At 39.0% G+C, this 14720-nt stretch overlaps 1 protein-coding gene across 1 annotated transcript in view; it reads right to left on the bottom strand.

Moving 5' to 3' along the window:
• The window catches only part of PDXK (pyridoxal kinase), a 42241-nt gene that overhangs the window by 12982 nt on the left and 14539 nt on the right, over nt 1–14720 (bottom strand). The window contains exons 2-3 of the mRNA XM_084226563.1: nt 9964–10018; nt 2840–2944 (exon numbers count right to left, since the gene is read on the bottom strand). Of these exons, the coding sequence (XP_084082689.1) occupies nt 2840–2944; nt 9964–10018 (160 nt within the window). The remainder of the gene's footprint in view (nt 1–2839; nt 2945–9963; nt 10019–14720) is intronic.

The raw sequence follows: 14720 nt of genomic DNA, 5'->3' as shown, positions 1-14720 counted from the left end.
CCATTTACTAAGAATTTTATATAGGAAAGGCTCATTTAACTTCAAAATGCTTGAACATATATGAACAAATGTCAGGCTAGAAGGAAAGAACATTCCCTTTAATAAAACCAGTATTTTGATCAGTATTATTTTTCATGCAGGAAACAGAAATTTTTTAAAATTCCATATACTTTTCCCATACTCTGTCTTGAGGCAATTTTTTATTATTAATAGTGTTCATGCTGATAGAGTCCAACACATTAATGCAATAGAGATTTAACCTTGATAATTTCAGAGCAATCTCCAAAATACCAATAAAGGTCCTATTTTTCAGGCTTAGCAGTGAAATAACCTGGAAATAAGTTTTATTGTATTTCAAGGCCCCATGCACAATGTTAGCACCACAATATTCTTATTTAATCACTATTTTTTAAATTTTATAGATGTTCCTTAACTTATGTATTAACTTTATTAACAACATTTATGAATTTATCAATTTGATTTTAATTAATTGTAGTTCATTTTCTGGGGATAGTGCTGGGCAGGGCCAGGAGCTGGACTCACTATTTGTGGGTCCCTTCCAACTCAGCATATTTTGTGATTCTCTGATTTAATACTATTATTTTTAGCAAGGTAGCATGTTTCAAATGTCCTTGGAAATGTCCATTCTAATAAAATATTTTAAAATACATTTAAAAAGTAGAATTTGGAGAGTTTTTTTTAAATATGAAAAATTGATCAATTCTTGGGTGATGCAGGGAAATGGAAAAGATTTTTTTGCCAAAATGCTGGACTTCATCCATGAAATGCTGCTAATCAGTCAAAAGAGTCAAGAAAAAATTTTTTTAAATAACCAGTGATGGCAGATTGGCTGGAAAATAATACTGAGTTTAATAATAATAATAATAATAATAATAATAATAATAATAATAATAATAATAATAATAATAATAATAATAATAATAGTCCTGTACATCCCTGACAGAGGTGTTGAAAACAGTTACACTGAACTGCAATTTATCTCTTACCTTGGGTGTCTTCCTGTAAATGAAACAAATACAAGATCTACAAATAGCTAACAGTCAGAACATGGAGTGTTACTTTGTATAACTGGCCTAAAGATAATAATTTTAATCTCAGCTGAGATATCTACAATCATCAGACAATTAACAATCAAACCCCACCTGCTGATAAATTGCTTTTCAGTGTTTAAATAATCATATCCAGCTTGTTTGAGGCACAAAGTAGTTGTGCACAATAGTGAATGTCTGTTTGAAGAGAAAAATCTGACTTTTGGCCCTGAATGGAAAAAAAAATGGGTTTTAAGTTCAGCCACAGTGCAGCTGAAGACTAAAACACAAAAAGTGTTATTAGATGTTCAGAAATTACTGCTCTTTCTACCCGTGCCTTCTTTTTGTTCATACTGAAAATGGCTGCAGCAAATGAGATTTTAAAACAAACTTGAACAACACACAAAAAATCCTTTTAAAAGATTTTTATTAATTAACTATTTAAAATTAATTAAATAATCCCTTTTTCTCCCAAATTCCTTTTTGCTGAAGATTTTTATTTTCCTTCTATCATTTTTCATCTCTTACATCCATTTTGCGAGTCATAAGAAAGGAGTAAAGGTCTTTTCTAAGAGTTGGAAGTGAAATAAAAAAGGAACATTTCTGCTATAAGAATACTCAAATATTATTTCTAAATTTTGCACACTAATATCTCCTGAAAATTCCTACAATACAGTGTGTTTTTTCCCGGAAATGTCCTCTGTGTGAGTTCCTTCCAGGACAGAAAAAGTGTTTATCTATTTCTCAAAAACAAACAACACATTTTTGCCAAAATTTATTTCTTAACCTTAGTTCAATCTATTTGCTATTCAGTCTGCCTTATTTTGGAGATATTCCTTGAAAAAACCCTGCCAATAACTCTTTGGATGTGCCACACCCTTTAAGCCAGAACAACTCTTTGGAGTTATGACCCATGCACTTAAAATTTCCAGTTTTCCCTGAGCATAAAGAACATTCCTACATGTGGAAGCCAGGAAATCAATCAAATCTGGTGATGTATTTCTGCTTACCTTTAAAAAGTCCCTGTTCACTGCTGTAAGAAATTGATACTATTATGTAAACCAGATGCACAGCTCTTACTGGGGTGAAATCTGATCAGCAACCTACTTTTGAGTAGCAGGAATTGGGTGAGAAGAAATTTTTATTAAAAACTTCTTGTAGAATCTCTCCTTTCTATCAAGTATTCTGCAAGAAGTTCTCTTTGCTTGTATTTATAAACACTTAGTGCAAGCAGAGGAAAATACTGCAAAATTGTATTCACACAGATGATCTACACAGTAACAAGAGCAAAAAATCAAAGATATGACAGTCAAAGCAAAGACCCAACTCTACTCATACTTTACTCACTGTCCAAAGCAGTAAGCCTTAAAGATCAAGTAAAAAAAATCAAGGACAGAAAAAAAATCAAGACAACTGTTTATAAAATCATACTGCAGTACCACAGAGTGCTAATACTGCAGATTAAGGAGAAAGGGTTAAAATCATGTCTTCCTAATGAATTTAAAAATAATACTCTGACATTCCTGATCCATTGTTCCAGTAGAGGCACTCCCAAAATATGAAGTGAGCCTGTACATGCCTGGCCTGTACAAGTCTGTAAAAGATACAAGGGGATCAATTTACCTACCCAGCTACAACCTCCCAGCTGGAGAACTCTGCACGAGCCAGCTCACACTACAACATACAGCTGAAATTTGAATTGCCTGGCTTGCAACAAGGAGGGATATGTTTTACATTTCTTCAGCCCTGTTTCCATCTGCTGGGAGCTGCAGGGAACAAGCTCTTCTTACCTGTGAGCACATAATCGTACCGGTTGACCTTGTTCAGCTTCAGCCCTTCGTAAAGTTCGTGCAGCTCATCTGAATTCAACACCTGACCCTTCCAGTGGGCATAGCCTGCAAAGCAAACACCAGGGCATCTCTCAGGAGATGGATCTTCTGTTTCACATCACACAGATGATACACATGGAGGGACCACATCCAGTACCAGCACTGGAAGCATTTTCACCTCCCCTCCTGTGAAATGCTGGTGCTGAATGAAAGCTCTGTCAGCAGAACAGGTTGTGTGCTCAACTTCTCCTTAGCACCTCTGCCTCCCAAAGGAGCTGGAGTGACTACACTGCAGTCTGAGAGTGTCTGTTTAACAGCAAATCAAGCTGAGCACACACAAGCTCCTGCAAGGTTTCCCATGGAGCTTCTGTAAGTTATCCCTTTCCTGTGTGGAGGAGGAAAAACATATGTTTTAGATTTCACTGGAGGAGGGTGTCAGCATAATCTATTTTTGTATCTTATACTATATATATATATATATATATATATATAAAAAGGAAATACTGACAGTCAGATGACAATCTTAACAGGCTGGACAGAGGCCTGCACCCATCAGATAAAGCATCCAGTGGGACCTGCATGTCACAAACACAGTGACCACAGCAGAACACTGCCACAGGTGGTCTTTAAAGGCAGAGTGCCACCTGACAGACTTTCTTCCAAAATTAGCACAGCTTCAGTGCTGAGGATCCTGGAGGAGGAAAGGAGTAGCAGAAAGACACTACAAACAGATAAATAATACCCATATACTCCATATATCCTTGAATGATCTCTAAGAATTACAAGCAAATATGCTCAGCTGAGAGAAGTTATTTGGGATAAACTCAATTTCAGCAAACAGCAGACCAAGGTCCATGGCAGCCAATTAATTCCAAGGAAAATAAAAAAGATCTCCCTTAACAGAATCTAAACATTTGTTGAAAAACATTAATGCACCTTGCACCTTGTCATCAAAGCCTGCCCATCTAGGTGGCACCAAACACTCCTCTGGATGTAAAAATGGGGCTTCCTCCAGGATATTGGATGAGGCATCCACAATTTAACTCTTTCAATCTCCATAAATTCAGAGTTTGTTAAAAAGCTTATATTTTTATTAACTGGAATTAGGAAAAATGGAAGGTTAAGTGAGGTATCCTCTCCCACACCTCCCCTGTGTAAAGACAATGGTATTTTGTTTGTTTTAACTTCTGTTCTTGCAGTTAGAAAATTCTGTGATGAAAACTGTTGGCTTTGATTATCACTCTAAACTGACTTATTAGAATGACTGCCAAAAGGTGTCTGGAGGCTGGGATAAGCACATTTTTCAGATTTCCTTCTTGTGAATGCAAACAGACCCACGGTATGGTGAGCAGATGGATCATTTTGCTCTCCTCAGCTCACAAAGGCCAAGCCTCTAAAACACAACTTGCTGCCAGCTGGCTGGGGGCCTGACTCACATCAGCCACCCAGGAAAATGCTGCTCACAAAGTCCCTGTGAAGAAAGGGACAAAGTAAGGGATTTCTGTTCTGAAGAACACCTGAGTGCATGCAAATCCAGGGTTTGGTTTATTTAACACTAATGTAGATATCTGTTGTGTCACATCTGCAGCATCACACAGAAATAATCTGTCCTCTCCTCTCCCCCAGCCTCTGTAGCACTGAAAATCCAGTAAAGGGACAAAATAGAGTCCTTGCATTGGGGCCACCAAGGAAACTGGGGGCACTTTTCACCCAGAATCAAAAATGCTAACATTTATCTTACATATTGCCATAAAAATAACTATGAAAGATTGCCCAGGCAAACTGGATACTATCAGGAGCCATTCCTACAAAGACCCTGTAAATTCACTACTTCACTAAAAGTTCACCTTCCCATGTCAAGCTGTCTTAAATGGTCAGTGCACAGGATTCATTTACACTGATCCTCCACTGAGGGAGAGAAATAAATACAAAAACTCAACTTTAGGCAGTAGCCCAGCTTATCTCTGGAGCTGCTGTCACCCACATGGGGCAGGGACATTGTCTGAGCTCTGCAGCAATGACTTCCACAGGTAACTTGAGGATCCTTTTAATTATCTGGTAATGTGTAACACAACCTGAAGTCTAACTATACAACAGCCAGAGTTAAAAACAAAGCTAGGGAAGCTCTCAGGGAAGCCCCAGCTATTGAGACATTAAAAATAAAAGGGAATGCCTTCACTGGAGCTGCAGAGAACTGTGATGTCACTAGGAGCTGAATTATGTTCACCAAACCAAATCAAAACTGGCAGCAAGATGAGAACCACCCCCCATGCCCTTTCCCCAGGGTAATTTCATGTAACATGACAAACAGAAGGGGCAAATCCCATGACCCTGCATTTATCCTGCTTTCCTGGCAGAATGTAACACCAAAAAGCAGAAAGATGAAAAAGCCAGTTACTCATGTTTAAAAAGGTTTTTGTGAACTGGAGGGTGGGGTTCCAGGAAGAGGGACTATCTTGAAAGGGGAAGGGCAGAAAGGAAGAAAGCTGAGTCTTCCTTGTTTTGGGTACAAAACCACCAAACAATTCCCCTCAGTGCTGGTCTGAGAGAGCAGAGAGAACCCTGCAAATCATGACACAGCTCTCCAAAACCCCACTTGGCTCAGACTGCATTCATCTCCCACAACTGTAATAATTTTAAACACACAGATGAACATAAACACTTAAATAACCTTACACCCCTTCTGCCTGGGTTATTTTTATTGCAATTACATGCTATCTATTTGCTTTTAGCAGATAAGGCAACGACAAACAAGTAAGATACAACACCTCATGTCACTAAAATGATGAACATATTCATCAGTCTCCAAGGAAATGTCCTCGTCCATTCGTATGAAAAATAAATAAAGCAATAAAAACCACAACCAAGAGAGATAGCTAATACTTCCCCCAAGATGAATTTACATACTTGCCTTCCTCTGCCTTTTTTTTTTTCTTTTGGAGTGTATTTATAATCCTCTTAATTACTTTCAAAAACAAGGATGAAAGAAAATGAAATTACCAGGCATATCAGAAGGGGGAAAAAAAACCCCAACTGACCAACACAGCAACAGAAAAACAAGCTACCATTTTAGTATAGCAAAGCATGTGAAATTCCTTTGTTTTCCAACCCAGAACATTCTGTTCTGAGGTTTGAGTTCTTCCTGTGGTGCTCCCTGCAAAACTATTCCAAGTGACTCCAGTAATGAAGAATTTCACATGGGAAAAAGGAAGAAAGTTGTAGTGTTTAAGGCTCATGATGGACAGGCAATCTGGGCCCAGCTGTGTCACAAAATTCACATTGCACACTCCAGCAGACAACCTGCTCTGAACACATGACTCATCTGTAGCCACCAGGAGGCCTTCAAAAAAACCAGAAATTAAGTACCAAATTCCCCACTGGATTTTTTTATAGCTGGTCACAGAGTGGGAGTAAAATGTTATCAGTGTCAGGCACAAGTGGAGATCTTTTCTTTCTGCCCTGCACACACAGGGGTGAATGAATCACCTGGGTAGGCAGACTGTGCACAATCACATCAAGATATCATTGTAATTTCTCATGTGTTAGACCTACCAGCCAACCCAGCCACCTACTACACACCCACTAAGTGGAAGTCAAACGTGCTCAAGAATAAAAGGAAAAGTAACAAAAAAAAAAAACCCAGGCTATTTGTTCCAGAGCTGTTTCAAAGGTAGGATTTGGATGGCAGAGTAAGCAAATTATTGTTTAAAATTAACCTACCGATGAGAAACAGAACTGGAAATCACTGAAGAATTAAAAAGGCAACCCAAAAAATATCAATTATACAATTAAAAACACATCTAGGTTTTTATTTTTGCACATCATAGGAGGAGATGCTTCTGCAAAGAGTATATTAATATAGCATAAAGAGCACAGTCTGAACAGGCTGCATGACAGCTTCTTTTATTTTCTATGTGCAGCATGATGCCACTCAAGTGTGAGTCACTCTAATCACTGAAGTTCCTCACGAAGCAACATGACAAACTCTTCTCCCAGAGGCACTGATTCAAAGCACATTTTCCAAAATTCAGGATTATCAGAGACTAAAGAAAGCTGCATTTTCTGAGCAGGAGTCAGCAGAAAGAGGCCTGTGGTATCTTACTAATTTGTACACAGGGCAAAAAAAGAGCAATAATGATTCACCAAAGTCTGTTAGTCATAAATTCTCCCTGCATTTTATTTGCTGCTGATTCCAAATTTAAAAACAGGGGAAGAAGGAAAGAAAGCATACCATGTCCAAACCCCACACATTCTTCTACCTGTGCTCCTCTGGCATTCTTCCAGAAACTAAAGTCCACAGCCAGATTTTGAAGGAGGAGTTTGTCTTCCAGCTTTAGTGATGATGACAGAAATGGTTCTTGTAAAATTTTGTTTTTATAGGAAAACCAATTCACCCATTCACCCTGCACACAATGCCTGTGTATTGCAGGACAGTGCCAAACACAAGCTCTGCTTCCCAAAACCATGAGGTTGTGTGGCAAACTTTGGGATTTTTTAACAGATTCAGTAAAAAAAAACTAACAAAAAACCCCCACCCAACAACAGCATCAAAAACAAACAAACAAACAACCCCCAAAACAAACAAACAAACAAAACCCCCATAAACAAACAAAAAACCAAAAAGAAAAAAAAAACAAAACAAACTAAAAAACCACAGAAAAACAAAACAAAACAAATAACTGACTCCTAAACATCAGGAGTAGTTCTAGTATTTTAAAAGACTTGTGATATTTGAGATATTTTTGGGGTTTTGGATGCTCATTTTGGTCTTCATGTGGGAGGAGGAACCACAAATTTAATGTTCCTTCCACTGTCTGCCAAACCTTGAATGAAACACTGGTAACCTTTCCTTGGCTGTGATATCATTAAAAACAAATTTTAAATCTTTTTTATTTTAATAAACTGGTCACCCTACTGATAATGTAATTTCCCACCTTCAGACACATTCAGTTTATGGTCTGTAAAACCTCTATTAAGCTCTTGCAGTGCCCTATAAAGCTGATTTAATCTTGAAACAGAAAGCCAACAAACAACACGTGCTCATGCATTTCAAGCACTGAATAATTTGACATGAAAAAATTGCTTAATTTCTGGAAGATTACAACAGTTTTACTCAGCTATTGAAACTAAACAACAGAAAATCCCAAACTCCAAAACTAAATAAATTCTTTAAATAAACAGAAGTCACACCTAAGTATCTTTGAAAAACACAAGAGAACCTTTGTACTGTGCCAAAGGGTACAAGCAAAATAAGTAGATTTTTGCCTAAGCCAGGAAAGGCCTCATTCCCTTGTGTAATTATTACCTTTTTTGTGCCCTTCCTCAACAAGCAGAGATAGCTTTAAAGCCAGCTTTGAAACATTAATTTTTTTCTTCCCAAGGTGAAACTAAATTCCTGTGAGATGACTGATGACAGTCATCTCACAACCTTTTGAAAGCTGCACGAACAGACTCTGATCTCTGGTTCAAAATTAGTAGTTTATTAATAGAGCTGCACCTGTAGAGATACTAAAAAAATACCTCAACTTTTGCCTTCTTTTTTCTTTGTCAGAAACAACTTTTGCTCTTTTCCAAGATGCTAAAGCCAGAATTTACTCCCAGCTGTTTTTCTGAAGACACCTACAGATTTTCTCTATCTAGAGTAGCTCTACCCTCCAACAACCTGCCACCACCAAGAGAGCACATGAGTCTCCAGTGATCCAAAAATAGCAAGTCACTTGGAGCTCCTTTATGGGTGAAAGGTATTGCTAAAATAAACACAAATTTCAGCTTTCTTTTAAAAAAATTAAGTTCTCTGCACTCTGAGTATTAGGAAGTCTGAACATATTAGGATGAGGGCATTGCATTCAGGCTTAGAGCTTAAATAAAAATATACCCAAAGGTATTAAGGCCTTTCTTCCCACCAAAATGAGATTTTGGGATAGTACCTGAATGGGCACATATTGACGAAACATTGCATCTACTTCTTCATTTTTCTGATGTTTGATTGGATAACGTGACTATGACTCTCATAGAGCCATAATTCAAAGAAAACCATTTTGAAGACACACCTTTGTTCACATGCCTGGCTGTGTAAATGGCTGTATTTGTGTTATTTCACTATCTGACTTAATTAGATTGTTCCAGATTACAAGGCAAGATGTATTCTATTACACTCTGTATGGCAGCTGTCTTGTGTCAAGTGGGAAATTCTCCTTATCTCTCTTCCTGAGTGATCATAATCTGCTGATAAGAGGCTATTGAATGTCACCACATGGCTGATAAGAACTATAACATCCCATTGTGAGATGTGAGCCCAGGGGGAGGAGCCAAGCATTCCTACCCAGATATAACCTGGAGGTTCTGACACACACACAGCTCTTCTCTACTGGACTCCCCAGAGGAGCAGCAGCTGCTTCTGCTTCCACGGATCTGCAGAGGGAGAATACACCCCTTTCCTACAGGACTGCCCTGCTCCAAGAGAACCATGCCTGACACTCCAGGCGGACTGCAGCCCCTTTTCCAACTGGACTGCTACCAACACCCTGATCCACAGGGTGTCAGGTTGAGTTCTGACTCTGTCAGCGTTGTTCTGGTGTATTGCATTGTTGTATTTTATCCTTTTACTTTTTTTCCCCTTCCCTATTAAAGAGCTGTTATTTCCTGCTCCCATATCTTTTGCCTGAGAGCCCCTTAATTTACAATTCATAGCAATTCAGAGGGGTGGGGAGGGTTTGCATTCTCCATTTCAGGGGAGGCTCCTGCTTTCTTTAGCAGGCACCTGTCTTTCCAAACCAAGACATAGATCACTGCCTAACAAAAGAAACTCACTCTCTGAAGGGCAGAAATGGACATTACCACATCCATCCTACTCTGATATTCAGGCTTCTGGGAGACTTGAATCAAAACATGAAAATTACATTTCCATCCTATATTGTGAAAATGTGAGTGAAAACATAAGACAAATGTCCTCTTTAACTGGTTTGTGGCTCCCAAAGACTCTTATGTCTTTACATAAGACCAGTGTCCTCTCCAGTACCATGGGATGAGATGAGCCCCATGCTGAGTGAGTTCAGGGACTGTGGGGTAGATCTGTAAAATTTTACCTGTGTGGTTTGAAAACTGGACAGAGTTCACCGTATCAACTTCAAATCCCAAAACCTGTAACAGAACACAGGAATATTTCTTTTACTAACACAACTTTGTTAATACATTACCCACATCACAAAACAAGGGAAAGAACCCCTGGATTGCCACTGCATACTTAAAAATCTTGGGAGCTGAGTCAACAAACATGCAACACAAACAAACAGCACAGTGCTCTACTACAGCAACAAACAGGGAACAAAAGTGCCACTGGCAACAGAACCAGAAAAACACAGCTCAGGATGCTCAGGCTGGAGTTCATCTGGGGATAAGGCCAGACAGGCTGCTCCAGCAGCAAGCACTGAAACCTTGAAGAAAGCCTTGGTTGGCATTTCTTGGCAAGAAAAGAAGTACAAGGTACTAAATTAATGCACAATATGGAGGGACGATGCTGTTGGCATTCCAGAAAACCAATTTTTCTAAAAGGATGACAGAGGGATCTTAAAAGGGATCAATACTAAAAGTCATACTTGGATGTCACAACCAGTTCCTTTACAACTAAAAGAGAATAGAAAGAAGTCACAGAGAATTAATTTGGGGTATGATTAGGCAATACAAGGGAGAAACAAACACAGAATAAAAAAAGCCTAAAGCATGCTCTGAAAGCCACCTGCTACATTGCATTACCAGCAATCCAAATACTGAAATACCCAATAATTTCCTAGTACAATCCACAAATATTCTTGTTGCCCAAAAATATATAAATAATATGAAAATAAGAGCATCCAATCAGGAGAAAACTAATGAGCATTTTTAACCTGACAATACCTGTTTAATACAGACAGGCACTGCTAGTCATGCCATTTTTAGACATTTTTATGTGTCATGCAAGGAATTCTAATGCAAAAGTGACATTAACAGTCTGACAGCCGAGTCTTTGTTTCCACATCCAGCTTGCTCTGAGTAAGAAATCTCCTCAAAAGAAGTGCTGCTATGTATGGCTCAGTGAGTCACACTGGGAGATAACAGGAATGATGCACCACTGTGCATGATCCTCTTTCAGGCAATTTGCTGGGAGGGGGGAGTGAGCAAACAAAGCTTTTCCAGTCACGTTTTCCAGCCAGACTCACGCCTCTCCCTTTCTGTCATGAAGGCAACTCCTTCACACAGGTTAAAACCCTTTTGGGTGCCTGGTGCCAGACATCAGGCTTTCCCTGTGCCTGTACCTTCCCTGTGATAAGCCCTTCATTCCAATACCTGGCTACAAGGTGAAGCTATGTGCTGTGACAGGTTGCTCCTTCTGCCTGCAGGTGCTACTCTTCTGTTGTCTCACAGCTTACGTCCACACAGGATTTATTCTTTGTAGAATAAATCTTTTATTTCAATAGTTAATAAAGGTTTCTGTTCCTTCCTCACCAGAAAGCAAAGTAATTTTGGATTAGTGGTACACAGAATGGTGGGTTACCTCAACCTGACCAGGTTCAAATTAAGCTCAGCACCTATGCTCCTCCCATGTTCTTCTTTCATCTTGGTGGATTTTATTAAAATCCCAGGAACTGAACAGTTGGGAACATGACAACACTGTTGTGACCTTAACCTTGATGTCTGGACATGCTTTTCAAGCAAATAAAAGGGTACATGGCCCTTAACCAGATTATCACCCCCTAATCAATTCCCCTCCCTGTAAATGAACAGACCTAAGTTGTTACTTCCATTAAGTATTTTGGCAATAAGTGTGAATTAATTCATTTTCTCTGCAGTATTCAGATCATGTCTCTCCAACTACTAAAACCCTAAGACTACAGAACACACTTGCAGTGATTTACTGACCAATCAGGTTTTCACTCAGTGCTTCAGGGAAGGAGAGCAGGCACAACTGCTGCAGGCAGGGCAGCTCTACAACACCAGTCAGCATTGTCCCAGATGATGGCCACCAAAACAAGCAGTCCTTCTTTTGTGTCTTCCCCAGCACCAGTTATCATCTGATTTCTCAGCCAGGTTTGCCACAGGATTAGGGATTTTTGGTTTGTTTTGGCCAGTTAATCTGCTTCGACCAAAAGATGGAAAAGTACAAGGGAGGCTGTGTCTCTTGGAGACAGACAGGTGCCACGTTAGCTTGGCTGTACTCTTGGTAAAACAGTAAATAAAATGCTTTGGAGAGTGGATGAAAAGCCACAGACAGCTCAGATTCTGCAAGGGACCTTGATATTCTCACTTTTCTCATCAGTCCAAAACAGGCTAAAAAAAATCCCTTTCAAGGTCTCAATGAAAATCACTTACTGGTATTAGTCTACTCTGTCACAGTTTCCAGTTTCCTCTAAAGTTTTGTTTTTAATAAACATGTGTGACTGAAATCTAACACACTAATTTTGAAACCTGATTCAATCCTTAAAATAACTCACAGTTACCCCAAAGCATTTCCTTTTATAAAGGTGCTTACAAAGGCCTAGGCTTAGCATTAGTAGTAGAATAATCAAAAAGAATGTTGAAGCCACGTTAAGCCAAGTTGTGTTTGTTTTCAAGGCAAACTGCATTTAAAAGTCCTACAGAATTTAGTCACCAGAAGACAACCTGAAAACAGGACTGAGGTGATAAAAGCAGCTTTTCACAGCAATCACCTCTTCTAGGACTAGAGAAAAAATGGTGTCTTTATTTTGGTTTGCATAGTTCATTTTAGCAATTTGATAGTTTCTAGTGGATAAGGAAATGTTGTTTTCTTCCTCCAACCAACAGTTAAAAACCAGTGCTAGTGACTGTCATCCTTCACACCTAAAGGACATCAGAGACAGTTTCTGATGCACTGACTGATGGACACTTTCCTTGCTTACAAAGGGAATTTTGTTCCAAAGATGTCTTGTTAATCCTTTTTAATACATACTTACACTTTTAATTCCTTGGCCAAATCTAACTAAAAGGACTGGTTTTGAGAGTTTTTTAAATTAATTAAAATTTCTACTCAAACCAGATGTTTAATAAATATTAATTGAAAGTTAACTAATTAGAAATACATTGTGGTTTTATGTACAGAACTTGAAAACTGAGATCGGAGCAAATTAATTGAAAGAGACAAATCATACTTAAAAAAAGAGTCAATCTCTCATGTTTGCACACAAAAGTAGCAACTGTGACCTGAAATATGTATTTAGTAGGATATAACAATTTTCCTACTGTAATAAACCAGCAAGAAACAACCTTTTCTTCAGATAACCACCAGAAAGTAAATATTCAAAACAGAACTAAACTCAATATATCAAATTTCTTGCTTGTGTACACACAGGTGTTCCTTGTACCTCTGTAATAAATAAACGGAAGGACTCACCCCACTTGGAGTTTGCCTGTGGCAGAACAAGTCCTATTTGATCAGCATCAGGACCGAGCTTACAATGAAATGCACTTTTAATGTTTGATTTTTGCTTCTCTGCACTATATTTAGCCCATACCTGTGCCTCCCTCCCTGCTCCTTACAGCAAGGGTCCTGTGGTGATATTGCTGGCTCTGGTTTGAGGAATGAGGTGACATCAGGCACTCTGCAATTGTCCAAGGGCTCCAGCTGCCAGGGACACACATCCCCTGACCTGGATGATCTGCTCTCCTACAGGCTGTCCAGGAGAGGAGAGAGGACAATTCCAAATTTCCACACTCTGCTGTCACCCTGTGTAAGTATCACTTGCTCACAGAACAGGAAACCTTGGGCAAATCTAAACCCAGAGCCAGTGTGGGTAAGGATGGTAAGTGCTTTTCCAAGGAAAAAGATGGCTGAGTCCATCCTAAATCTCTCTGCAGTCTAAGCACAGGTCAAATGTTGTTCTTCCTAAGACCCAAACCATAGTTGCCTGGATCACATCACACAGTGATTTTTGCAATTGAAATCCTAAAGGAAAATGGGCAAATTCAACGTATTTTTCAAGTATCTTCATATAAAAGAGGCAGAACTGTTATACTTCTAAAATTAAATCACAAAACATTAAAACTGGAGGAGTTCTGTGCTTGGAAGGCTTGGCTGGCAGATCTGAGTGACACATTTCAGAAAAATATTTGCAAGACTAAATCCAAATACACACACCAGAGCAGAACACATGAGAAGAAACAATCAGCACAAAGCACATTATGCATGACATCAAATTCAGCTGAATTCTTCACCACAGGTAACTGAAGGGAAGGAACAAATCTCAACCAGTTCTTCCCCCAAGTGCTTTCCCAGCCTTGCAAAGACAAAGTGGGACCAGGGCAGGGCTGTGGTCTAGAGAACTACCCAAATGCACCTCTAAAAGCAGCAAATACTCAAGGGAAAAATCAACACACAAGAAAGGAAGAGACTGCAAAATACTTGGACAGCCTCTAAAGGTGTTGGCTCTTTTGGAAAAGAGGATAGACAGCCTAGTTTTCCTAAAAGCACAGAAGTAATTTGAACTTACATCCAGCCATTATGCTCTAAATAAAAAGCCAAGAAATGGGTTTCCTTCAGGATCAAAATTTTACAGGAGATACCAGTTGTTTCACTAGTAGAGCAACCTAAAGGCCCAGACAGACAGAAAATGTCTTGAATTGGGTAAATTACATAAACAGCTGGATCGCAGTTATGGTTCACTCTAATCATGCCACCCTTTGGACTTTGCCACTGTGCTGATCACACAGCTCTGTTTAAAATTTACAGTTTCTCTTCCCATTCCTTCCAGAAAACATTTCAACCACATAAACACTAAAATGTGTTACTTCATCACCATGACAAACCATTGCCTAAGACTGTTAGATATCAAATATTACAAACATACATTCC

Source organism: Fringilla coelebs (genome assembly GCF_963513975.1).
Source record: "Fringilla coelebs genome assembly, chromosome: 2".
Classification (NCBI taxonomy): Eukaryota; Metazoa; Chordata; class Aves; order Passeriformes; family Fringillidae; genus Fringilla; species Fringilla coelebs.
Note: the sequence above shows the minus strand (reverse complement) of the source record. Positions and strands in the feature narration are given on the sequence as shown.